General features: G+C 44.1%; 1 protein-coding gene across 2 annotated transcripts in view; it reads right to left on the bottom strand.

Moving 5' to 3' along the window:
- Window positions 1–12554, bottom strand: part of PTGIS (prostaglandin I2 synthase) — a 76261-nt gene that overhangs the window by 53835 nt on the left and 9872 nt on the right. For both annotated transcript variants that reach the window (XM_029612723.1, XM_029612721.1), the window contains one exon: window positions 276–419. In XM_029612723.1, coding sequence (XP_029468583.1) covers window positions 276–419 — 144 coding nt within the window. The remainder of the gene's footprint in view (window positions 1–275; window positions 420–12554) is intronic.

Here is a 12554-nt window from a genome sequence, read left to right as displayed (position 1 = left end):
GATGTGTTGGGTGCAGCATGGCTTCTACTGTTGCAGAATGAAATTGGGATGGGGGTAGGCTAGGAAGGGGATGATGTTTTAAAGTGGTTATTGACTCAAAATAAAAGCCTGAACAGAGAAGAAAGAAGGGGAGGGAAAAAAAAGAGCCACATGATCTCTGCAGCTTCCCTCTTCCTTTTACACACAGCACAGAATGACCTTTTTCTGAATCAAAAGCATATTTTAAATCTTCCAAGTCACACTTAAGGGCACCCCCCCGCCACCCCAATCCTTACCTCAGCATCACGCTGTAAGCGAAGGCAAACAATCCTGCTTCTCTCCATTCTGTGCTTGCCTTCTCAGTGTCACAGAGTAGAAGGGTATGCAGATTGAAGAACATTGCCTTCGTAAGCCCGGGGAGGCTTTTGTTTTGCAGATGCCTGGAAATGGAGAAAAACTGTTACCCCCTCATATGTTTCAAAGCATACATTAAAATATCTAATCCCAGGGAGAGTGGCAAGATTCATGGTTATTAAAGCACTTGTGTGTTAGATTTTTTTTTTCTATTACCTGCTACATTTTTTGGGTAGCTGGTGCCATATAATTAGCATCCTAAAGTTACCACGAATAAAACGGGGTCACCTGTTCATTTGTGTACAGCGATAACTGCAACCAGTGATGATGCCACAGCACGTTCCAGAGTCTTTCGTGCTTAAAATATATACATAATAAATAAAATCAAGTCTTCTGCTGCACTTCTTCTTTACCCTTAGGCGATCTGTTCATTACATACAGGCCAATGCAATAAAGTGCGCTTAGCCTAGCACACAAACGTTTAAGCGTGTTTTCGACGCACCCGATGCAATAAGGAGATTAGCGCGTCCAAACAAAAACACATAACCGATAGCGCTCATCACATGTAAATTCCATGTAGATAAGGCTATCAGCAGAAAACTGCTGGGCGCCCAACACGCACTTTTTAACAAGGCAAATTTAACTCCAGCCCTGCTTGCGGTGCTTAAGAATAAAGGTATAATGTAAGAGCTTGATGGTAAAAAAATTTCTGTAAGCATAATATACATGCACAATAGACACATTCCAGAACGATTTCGCCCCTTGCTTTGTGCGTGTATATTGGGCGTCCAGAAATCTACCTGAAATGGAATAAAACGGACACTCGTATTGAGCGCCCGTTGCAATTGTGGGTACACAGCCAGGTCTCCTGGGTGCCTGATGCATTTGAGCCTAGGGATGCATAATTCTTCACCTAGTGCGACCTTTTTAACGCAGCAGCTCATTAAAATACAGCATCCGGTGCCCAGAAGACGTGGCTGTGTGCACGTTAGGAAAACGAGCGCTCGATACCATTGCCCATTTTAACGCACCTCTCACTGCATCGGCAATAATCACATTAAGTCATGCAATAGTGAAAAACCTTAAGTCACACTAAAAACAACATAACCAAAAAGAGAAATCCAAAAAAACAAACAGGAATTTTTATCTTATTTATTAAGAGTTAGATGTTCAGGAATAACATGTAGAAACAAACCTTTTCAACTGCATAGACTCTGATCCCAATTCACTAAGGGGGTTATTTTCTAAAGCTATCGCACGCGTGTGATACTAGCTCGAGGCGGAGTCGGCCCCGGAAGAGGAGGAGTCGGGGCGCGGCACCAAGGCTGACGCCGTGAAGACTGAGTCGACAGTGAAAGGTGAGCACCTTTATTGCTGTCAGTTTCGTGCCGAATAACTACACCTTTTACGGTGTCGTTATTTGGCGCGACGCCGGCAGCGATCGCTCCGCGGAGGGGCGATCACTGCCGGCTATCGCAGGACCGCGCCCCCCCGCACCCCCCCCCCCGCACCTTACCTTGTTATTATCAACTAAATACTTTACTGCTTCAGCAGTTTAATGATTGTTTGGAAATATTGCAGAGATGGTTAGTGAAATACAAGTTACTACTTCATGTGAAGAAAAAAAAAACAACAAACCCAGAGGTTCTTTAAATAAATAGGCATGGAGATTAAATACAAAGATTGTGTTATCCAGTTGTTACAGAGATTCATAATTTAGGGGTAGTTTTAGATTCTAGATGAATGATGAAGCTGCATATGGAAATGGTAGCTAAAGCTGCCTTTTTAAGCCTAAGATGGATCGGCAGCTAAAACCTATAATATCCAAGTGTGACTTACTTGTATTGAGCAAGTTTGATTAATGTAATGCACTGTGTTTGGAATTGCCAAACGTTGTTCAAAATGGAATGGCATGAGTGTTACTTGCTTTTTTTTTTTTGGCTCCCTGCAAAAAAATGATAGGAAAACCCATGACACTTTGTGCTCTTTTTCCTATCATTTCTTTTTATTCCTGAAATGCAACGAAAGTGCCCACTCCTACTACTTAAAGCAGAATTGCCCTGTCACCTATGAAATATCTTGAACCTTACCCAATAACCACAAAAATAATGAACTTTCACACATAAGAAAACTGCTCTTTGCCACCTAGAAATGAGCTTGCACCTTACAAGGCTACTTTGATATTCACCAGAACAGCTCTCAGTCTGTTTTTAACCTCTGCTAGCCTTATGTTCCCTGCTCACGGCGAATCAACCACAGAGGGGGGCCTTAGAAGGCTGAAATTATAGAGATGTGAATCATTTTTTGTGTTCGTGTCATTCTTCGTTATTTGGCCGCCGCGGGAAATGTCGTTTTTTTGCGGTTCGGGGTTGTTTTTTTTTTTTTTTTTGCGAAAAATCGTTTTTGAGTTAGTGCGCGCTAACAAAAACCGTTAGAATTTGTTACTTTTTGTTACTTTGTGTTAGCGCGCACTAACGGGAGTTAGCGGGCACTAACCCGAAAAATTAATTTTCACGAAAAAAAAAACCGGGAAAATCCCGATAGTTTTTCGGCAAAAACGAATGCACATCTCTTAGGCACAAAGCTACCATGGTGGTTCAGGGCCCCAAGGCTATTGCCTTTATTCCCCCCTGTCCTTACTGATATCTATACCTCCCCAAGTCACCCCTCCACCCACTTACTATACCTTACTTTGCTATAAACCTGATACGTTATCTTATTTGTCCGTACCACAAATGCTTACAAATGCCGCTGTAAATCTGAAACTGCTGTAACTTGCTGGAAAAGCATGTGTGATGGAGCGAATCGACAATGCCCTCATTCTACCTTAAGAAGCCCGATTCAAGGTTTTAACCCAGTCCTCCCTTAAGGTAGAACACCTTCACCTTCACCCTACCATAAGAACCCAGGTCCAGAAAGGCTTGGTGAGGCCACAGGGAGCTGGGAGGACCTGATGATGCACCCAGACAGTTTACATTTACCTGTTAGTCATGCCCAACACAAGATGAACTACTATATTGATTCTTGTATTTTGAAGCACTAAATAAATATCTGCACCATAACTAAGTTGGTCCAGTCTTATTAAATTCCTGAACTATTCCTGCGGCCGCAGCAGGCCTGAATGCTCAACATGTAGTTTTAGCCGTGGGATTTGTTTTGCTTGAGCGGGAAGCACAAGTAAAAACCCAATGTCTCCAAGAAGAAAAAAAAAAAAAACTGCTTGCAGAGTTTTTTTTCCTGACTTCAATTTCTATTACAGCAGGCCAAGGGGAGTATCCCAGCCTGGGCAGTCAGGGGTCAAGCAGTAAGTTAGGGCCAGACAAGCCAGCAGGTATTGTTTGTTTTCTCCGCCTCATGTGAGTAATCTGTTTGGGAGCTGGCCCCAGACGGAGATAAAATGGAGCAGGTAATACAAAGTCCTGGCCAACAGGACAGCAACGGTTGCAAAATAGTGTACAAACACATATAGATAAACAGCAGCGGCTACAAGACCAATTAACTCAACAAGGCACAATCTTAACTCAGCTAGCTGAGGCCCTACAATCTGCTATGTCCAGAATAGCTCAGGCACCTTCACACATCCTGTTTTAAGATGAATGGAGGAGAGGAGCCAGGGGTCTTTCTGAAGAACTCTGAATGGACCACCTGCCTGTCGGCTGGGCTGGAGACCAGCTGGATAACTTTACTTGGCTAATTTGTTCACCGGCAAGAGTCAAGTGGCGTTTCAGGCTGCTAATCCAGATAGGAGGGCTTCCTATGAGGCTGCTATACTACGGAAGAGTGGGGTACTCTCCAGAATACTAATCGACAGCATTCTGATGGGAGGCCCTACAGCCCGGGGAGAGCCCCCAGAAACTTCTCATCTCTGAAACATGCCGCATGGAAGTGGCTCCAGCTGAAGGCATGGTCAGGACTAGAAATGGCTCAAATATTTCTGGATCGGCTCATGCTGAATTCGGCCGGAGAGAGCCCTGGAGGCAGCGGAAGCCTTCCACCAGGCACGATCAATGCACGCCAGCATGAGAGGCTTAGAGAGACAACCCATAAACAATTCCCTGGCATGGGTCAGAGGATAGAGAACCTCAGCAACGAAGCTCCGAAATAGGGGGAAATCGGTCTCTGTTCCCGGGTTCCAGACGCCTATCTTGTCCATGTTTTAACTGTGAACAGAAAGGACACTTGGCAAGGAACTGTTGGTATGGCTGACGTGAAAGAAGTACACATACTTAAAAATAATACTCTGAAGAGCAATGACCTGCAACCCAGAGAGGCAGAAACAACCCCAAAATGGGGCATTACAGACCCTCCATTTTTGTGTCCTTTGTGCAGAGAACGGGCATGAAGAAGAGTACTATCCATATAGGCATATGGAAACCAAAGAATCTTTAACTGAACCAGGTCGGGCAGAAACCTGACTAGCCCAACAGGAGTGTGCTTTCTGTAAAACAGAAGGTCATTCAAAGGAAGAAAGTCCTTGGCTTGAGGTCCTGGAGTTTGAACGCTAAGCTTGCAGAAGAATGGGGACAGAGACCCAGAATGTTAATGACAGGTGGGGAAAACGCTTGGGATCACAAGCTGTCAAAATTCCAAAGCTGCAATTCTGTGGGGGTCCCACATCCGTGTCTTAAAGAATTTATAATCCAGGTGGAACTAGAAGGAGCCTCTATCCAGGCCTTGGTAAATTCCGGCTGTAGCAAAATGCTCATTCACCAGGACTTACTATTTCAAGGACATATTAACGATAAGAAAATAGACAGTAACAAGTATACATGCGGACAAGCAAAAAAAGTGTTCAACTTCTCACGTCCTCTTGACGACCGCCATAGGACAAGCCGTGTTAGGAGTGGCTGTCCTCGCCGAGCTTCCGTAACCAGTAGTCCTGGGTTGAGATTATCCCCATTTTGCAACCTTATGGAGACAACTCATGGGCGTTGGGTACAATACAGTTGGAGGAGGGAGGCACTTGAGAAAGAGCCAGGGTGTGCCCCGGGCATGTCTGGACACTCGACCTGACATGGCCAAGCTGAGGGGGAGGGTGTGTGACAGCGTGTGCAGACAACTTCCTCATTCTACCTTAAGGAGCCCGGTTCAAGGTTTTAACCCAGTCCTCCTTTTAAGGCAGAATGTTGCAAGGGATTCTGGGTGAAGAGAGGTTTGGAGAGGCCCCCAGAGAGTTGGTAGGATCTCACAAGATACCCAGACAGTGGACGTTTACCTGTTATTTGCGCCTGAGGCAAGGTGAGCTACTATCTTGATTCTTGTATCTTTGAAGCAATGTAAATAAGTATCTGCACCATAACTAAGTTGGTCCAGTCTTATTATATTCCTGAACTATTTCTGCAGCTGCAGCAGGCCTGAACAAGGTACAGTGTGTAATTAACAATAATGATCAAGCCAGGGGAGGATAATAAAAGAAAAAAGAAAAAAAAAAAAAAAAAGAAGGTCTAGGAATCGATCCTGGGTCTTCCAAACAGCTCAGTCATCAAGACAGCCATGGTAAAAGATTTTTAAAGGAAACAGAAGATAAATACTTTCAACTTAAAGGCTGAGATCTTAGCTGGGTCCCTCTCAGAAAATAAAGATCCATGAACGGTATTGATTTAAATATCCATATTTAAGGAGGCCAGCTGGACAACTTACTTGGCTAATTTGCTCACTGGCTTTTAAAGTAAATTTGAAGATGAAGTAGCTATGACTTCTCTCTGCTTGCCTTCATAAGTCATAAAAATAACAGGTAAACAAGAGAAAGGGAAGAAACTGCTACACTCCCAAGGTACCCAATGTAAAAAAAAAAAAAAAAGGAGGCCACATTTAACATTTAGTGGCAAAAGCCTATGTCAGGTATGTCTGAGGGGTGCAGTAAAATAAAACCTAGAGAGGTTTAGATGCACCTTATAGAGAATATCAGCACTTCTTAATCAACAACTTTTAAACAATCCTCAAATAACAGAGAATGGAATGTCCATAGAGTAGACTACGAGCAGAACAAAACAAACCAGACAGAGACAGAGATGCAGGAAAGCAGATGTCATTCTGATTAAGATGGAAGATCTGCTTTAGGGCATTTACAGATCACCAAATTTTATTTACTTATCACGAGACTTCATATAGCGTCAAGCTTCAAATGGCAGAACTTGAATCGAGGTTTACTTTCATGAATGAAACACAGTAATGATTTTAACATCTTGATTTTTTTTTTAGTCAATTTTACAATTCTAGCAAGTGTAGGCAACAAGCAGAGCCAGACCTGACCCTAGTAGTGGTAGGATGGGGGGGGGTTTACAAGAACCTGGGTGATTCAGTTGGGTGTGAACACCTCCCCAAAGACTGAAGAGCAGAGGGAGAAGGGGTCCTGTACTTCCTGGCCAGGTACAGATACCTCCAGCCCTTCAGATCACTGCAGCTTCCAGCCTGCCGCTGCCAGCATTCACAAGTAATAGCGGACCACAGGGGCAGGGCTACCAGAGCAGCACAGAGCCTGGGGTTTTCACCCCAAATTTGTCCCCTCACAAAGATGGCCCTGAGATGAACAGTGCTTGCTCTCTGCTTGGAAAGCAGACATGAAACTCTGACTTTTTTTGAATGGACATTCTAGACTTAACATGATTCAGTTACTGGCAGAGAAAAAAAAAATGATCTTTTTCAAAAGTTCAAACCACCCATGCTTTCTAACATTAGCATTTCTGGCATAAACATGATTTTCAGTGGTTCTTTCCACCGTGTCCAAAGGCTGTACCAAGCACTGGCTCCCTCAGCAATTTTATTTGCCATTGTATACTGTGTGGTCAGTATATTTATCTCCTTGAATTACACTTATGCTCTGTTCTTATATAAAACCTTCAAAAAAGACCTAAAAACTTTACTGTTTTGCAAATTCTTCACGAACCCCCAACCATCTGCTCATACCAACTCTCAAATGAACTAATAACTATAATATACAATCTAACATATTTCCCTCCTCTTCCAACCTTCCATTACTTCCTAGAACTGTTATATTATGTTTTTCTGTAATATTCACTATGTTATATAATATCTCAAATTTCCTTGACCATATTTGTTAACTATCAGGTCTATCCAGTAAAGTGCGGCCGCGTTTACCCCGCTCCTAACCCGCTCCTAACCCGCGTTAGCCCTTCCTGCGATCCCGAATCCCCTTTAACCTACTCCTACCGCGTCCTAAAATCCCCGGGCAACCCCTTCCACACGCGGCATGTATATTGCATGCAAACGAGCGAATTAGCTATTCCCTAGCATCCCGTAACCCGCGCCCCGACTATCGCTATCTTTCCCTGCCGTTTTGTCACGCGTTTAACCTGCTAACTTACCGCCTACCCTTACCCCTGCGGTAGAGGCAGGGGTAAGGGGTTGCCCGGGGATTTTAGGACGCGGTAGGAGTAGGTTAAAGGGGATTCGGGGTAAACGCGGCTGCACTTTACTGGATAGACCTGACAGTTAACAAATACAGTCAAGGAAATTTGAGATATTATATAACATAGTGAACATTACAGAAAAACATAATATAACAGTTCTAGGAAGTAATGTAAGGTTGGAAGAGGAGGGAAATATGTTAGATTGTATATTATAGTTATTACCCCTGCAGTAGAGGCAGGGGTAAGGGTAGGCGGCAAGCTTTCCCCCAGCCCCTGCCGCGATCATGGGTGCCGGTCTCCGGGGCAGCCCCAGTCCTCTCCCCTCCTCCCGAAGCAAAAAAAAAAAAAGCGAAAAAAACGTAAAAGCAAAAAGTAAGTCGCTTCGCTGCTTCACACTGTCAGTGTCTCTTCTTCCCTCCTCCCGGAGTAAGGCTGCTTTTCGCGCCCTGCTTCGGGAGGAGGGAAGAAGAGACACTGACAGTGTGAAGCGGCGAAGCGACTTACTTTTTGCAGCTCCCTCCGGACATCCGACCTCTCCTGCCTCCCGCTGTGCGACTTACTTTTTTTTGCAGCCGTCCGGCCATCAGGAAGAACGGATCGTGGCTCCCCTGCCTCCCGACATCCTCCCGGGGAAGATGGACGCCTGCACGGGGGAAAGCGGCCCCTGTGCATGCAATTGGTTGCTCAAGACGTGATGTCACGACGTTTGGCGTCACGGCATGTGACGTCACGTCTTGAGCAACCAATTGCATGCACAGGGGCCGCTTTCCCCCGTGCAGGCGTCCATCTTCCCCGGGAGGATGTCGGGAGGCAGGGGAGCCACGATCCGTTCTTCCTGATGGCCGGACGGCTGCAAAAAAAAGTAAGTCGCACAGCGGGAGGCAGGAGAGGTCGGATGTCCGGAGGGAGCTGCAAAAAGTAAGTCGCTTCGCCGCTTCACACTGTCAGTGTCTCTTCTTCCCTCCTCCCGAAGCAGGGCGCGAAAAGCAGCCTTACTCCGGGAGGAGGGAAGAAGAGACACTGACAGTGTGAAGCGGCGAAGCGACTTACTTTTTGCAGGCGTCCATCTTCGCGAGCAGCTGGAGGCAGGAGAGGTCGTCAGATGTCTGGAGGGGGGTGCAAAAAGTAAGTCGCTTCGCCGCTTCGTACTGTCAGCCCCTTCTTCCCTCCTCCGGAGCAAGGCTGCTTTTCGCGCCCTGCTTCAGGAGGAGGGGAGGGGGACTGGCAGTCCCGACTTCCTGGTATCTGTCATTTCAAATGACATTTGAAATGACAGATACCAGCGTGGCGTGAAGCATTAGGCCCGTGCACCCAGGATACTGTATAGGCGCTCTATCCAGTAAAATGGGTTGCGTGGGCCTAACGCTTCACGGACGCGGTTTACATTTACATGAAATTATAGTTCAGGATCGAGCGGTAGGTGAGCTGCACTGTGCGTGCGGCAACTGCGGGTGCGCCGGGCACTAACGCAGCTCTTCCTACCGCTTGGTACTGGATAGACCTGCTAGTAAACCATTATGATGGCTTTTCCGAATAACGGTATATAAAACTCTTCAAATAAATAAATAAATAAATAAATAAATAAAGATTTGAAACTTGCTTCAGCTGCTTCACATAAAGCCTGAAATTAAATGACATTAAAAAGGAGACTTCACGGAATAAAAATACTAATCGCAGAAAGAACAGAGAAGACCTAGGTACATTTGTCAGTCCTCAGCAAGTACAGAGTCCAAAAACAAATCAGAAAATGTTTCGATCTGCCTTTGAATGCACTTAAAATTATTTTGAAACCGGGAAGAAGTGACATCACCGGGGATGAAGGCAGCTTGAAAGAGAGCTCCTCCTGATGCCGGGCGAAAATCCCAAATTTTTGCAGTTAGCTGATGGTATGCAAGCCAAATTTTTGGATAAAACGCCAGTGGATATCAAGCGAATGACGTCTAGGAAGAAAATCGGTAGATTTTAAACAGTACTCATACCGCAAAACGGTGAAGACTCCGGAATCATTATGAAACAAAATGGCGGACGCAGACGTGGAAGAAGATAGCGGTCCCCACTAGAGCCGAATTTCGATCCTGGTTCTGTGAGCTGAGGCTGGACATTAAGAATTATAAGCGGGACATCATGTCGGCAATTAACGACATGAAGGAAGTCATGGCAGACATAGGCAGGCGCATGAAATTTGGCCCATTATTCATTCATTGGATCATAAAACTGTATGACTCACCAATGGCATGCCTGAAGGTGAATGGGGGCCACACGGAGACCTTTCAGGTGCAAAGAGGGACTCATCAGGAGGTGTCCTCTGTCGCCACTTCTATTTGCACTCTTTTTTGTTATCAAAATTCGTAATAATCCAAACATCCAAGATATGGATATAAGGGGCTCTTCCTCTAAATTAGCTCTATTCGCTGACAATATACTGTTCTCTATTTCCGACCCAGTTCTGTCCATGCCTGAGATAGTAGCAGAGATATCACGGTTCAGTTCAGTATCGGGGTTTAAAATCAACTGGGACAAATCAGAGATTTTCAATATATCTGTCCCCCCTGATCAGGTAGTAAATTTACGAACAGCTTACGCCTTTAAATGGCCACCCCGAAAGATAAAATACCTGGGAATCTATCTTGGTAGCCTAGCGGATCTTTATCATTTAAACTGCATCCCTTTTATTAACTAAGATTTTCAAAGAAATAGAGGAGTGGGACAGATATCATATTTCGTGACTGGGTAGGATAGCTGTGTTAAAAATGAATGTTTTGCCACGTCTTATACATCTGTTCCAAACCCTCCCGATAGCGGTAGCACCATTAGAGTTGAAACGTTACCAAAGAAGAATGCGGAAATTCATCTGGGGTGGACGGTCTCCCAGAGTATCCAGGAAAATATTGTTTCTGTCAAAGGGACAGGGAGGTTTGGGGGTACCCAATTTGCTTTGCTATCATGCGGTGGCCCACTTAGTTCCCATCTTAGATTAGCGTAAGACACCAGTGGTCAAGATATGGGTAAAATTAGAGCAAGCAATGGTGGGTGACATGCTATTACAAGCACTTATATGGCAACCTCGTAATACCTGGCTTCCAAAGCATATGTCATCTATGCCATTACAGACCACCCTTATGATGCGGGATAAATGGGAGAGGGGGGGGGCAGTATATTCACCACAGTCTTACCTTTTTTATAATTTGGTTTTTCAGCCAGGGATACATTCTAAAGCTTTTGCTTCTTGGAAGGCAAAACAGATTCACACTATCACGCAAATATGGGGATCACAGGGGATGCAATCTTTTGAGGAGTTATGCAGCAGACATGGTCTATGTACTCGTGACCAGTTTCAATATTTGCAGCTTCAGCACTTCCTAATCATGCCAGAGATACGGGGAAGTTTGCAACAAGAGGTAACTTTTTTTTTTGAAGGACTCTGCAGGGGGGGGCCAACAAAGTATCCAAGGTTATTTCAAAAATATATGGGTTCCTCAATTCAGATCTGTTGACTAAACCCCACTTTGTCAAGGCATGGGAAAAAGACCTCGGTGTGGAATTGGATTTGGAAGGCTGGCGTGATATTTACCAAGGAATGGGAAGGGGATTGACAGCATCCTCTTTAAAAGAAAATTGTTATAAATTGTTATATCGTTGGCATTACAGCCCTATGTACTTGCATAAAATATATCCCACTAAATCAGGGAGATGTTGGAAGGGTTGTCACCAGGATGGTACTTACATTCATATGTGGTGGTCATGCCCATGTATACAACAGTTCTGGCAGCAGGTGTTTATGTGGGTATCTGAGATGAGCCTTGCGCGGGTGGGATACAATGCTTCCCAGGTTTAATTATATGTATCTGAGACCATGACGGTAATACCCACTAGACCAGAGCTTTCCAAACTTTTCATGTAGGTGACACATTTTTTTACACAAACATAATTTTGTGACACAGTAATTCAGTCTACTAGCAAACCAGAGGTTAAAGGTTAAACGAACAAAATGTATTTCGACAATTTATGTATGTTTCCTTAAATATATACATAATAAAATGTTTCACGACACAACCTATCTTGTGAAAACCTTTCATTTATATTAAAAATGTTAATGTTATAATTTATGAGTAACAATAAAAAAAACAAAGTTATTGTGTTATTCAATTTACCTCTTTAACGAGATATATGAGCTTGATGGGATGAACACAGCTTTTGAATATTTGGTGTTAATAAAAAAAAGTCCACAGGGTCTTCTGCGTAATTTTAAAAAGCTGGCCAGTTTCACACTATAAAATTATTTGATAGCCTCATTCAACTAATTCTATATGGCTATGAGAGTGAAGTCTGGAATTTATAGGAAGGGACAGAATGTCAATATAAATCCTGCACCTCCAGTTCTGTAACACTGTGCATCCACTGAAATTCCCCCAAACAATGGAGCTTGGATGTTTCCCTTACAGCTCAACACACTAAAAGATATTTTCAAATTCTGGTGTCACCTCACAGTAACAGAAGCACAAACACCTTCCACTGCCAGGCACATTGTGAACTAACACAAAACCCCGCAAAAAAGACACTCAAAATCTATACTGCAATCCCTTTGTAACATAACACTAATAACACCAAATAATAACACCAAGGACTCAAACACAATAACCCTACCTGAGAAAAAGCAAGGGTAAATATTACACTGGGTCCTAGAGTACCAATACACCACCTACTGAGGAAACAAAACAAACCTGATTGCTATAGATCCCTATGCTAGCAGAATCTCTCATCATGGTCACACACACAGAGCAGAGACAGACCCTCACCAAATACAGAATACAAAATAAAGGAGCACAAATTAGACAAAAACTGAAATGGAAA

This window comes from Rhinatrema bivittatum, chromosome 8, assembly GCF_901001135.1.
Source record: "Rhinatrema bivittatum chromosome 8, aRhiBiv1.1, whole genome shotgun sequence".
NCBI classification, from domain to species: domain Eukaryota; kingdom Metazoa; phylum Chordata; class Amphibia; order Gymnophiona; family Rhinatrematidae; genus Rhinatrema; species Rhinatrema bivittatum.
The sequence above is the reverse complement of the archived record's forward strand: the minus strand, read 5'-3'. Positions and strand labels throughout refer to the sequence as shown.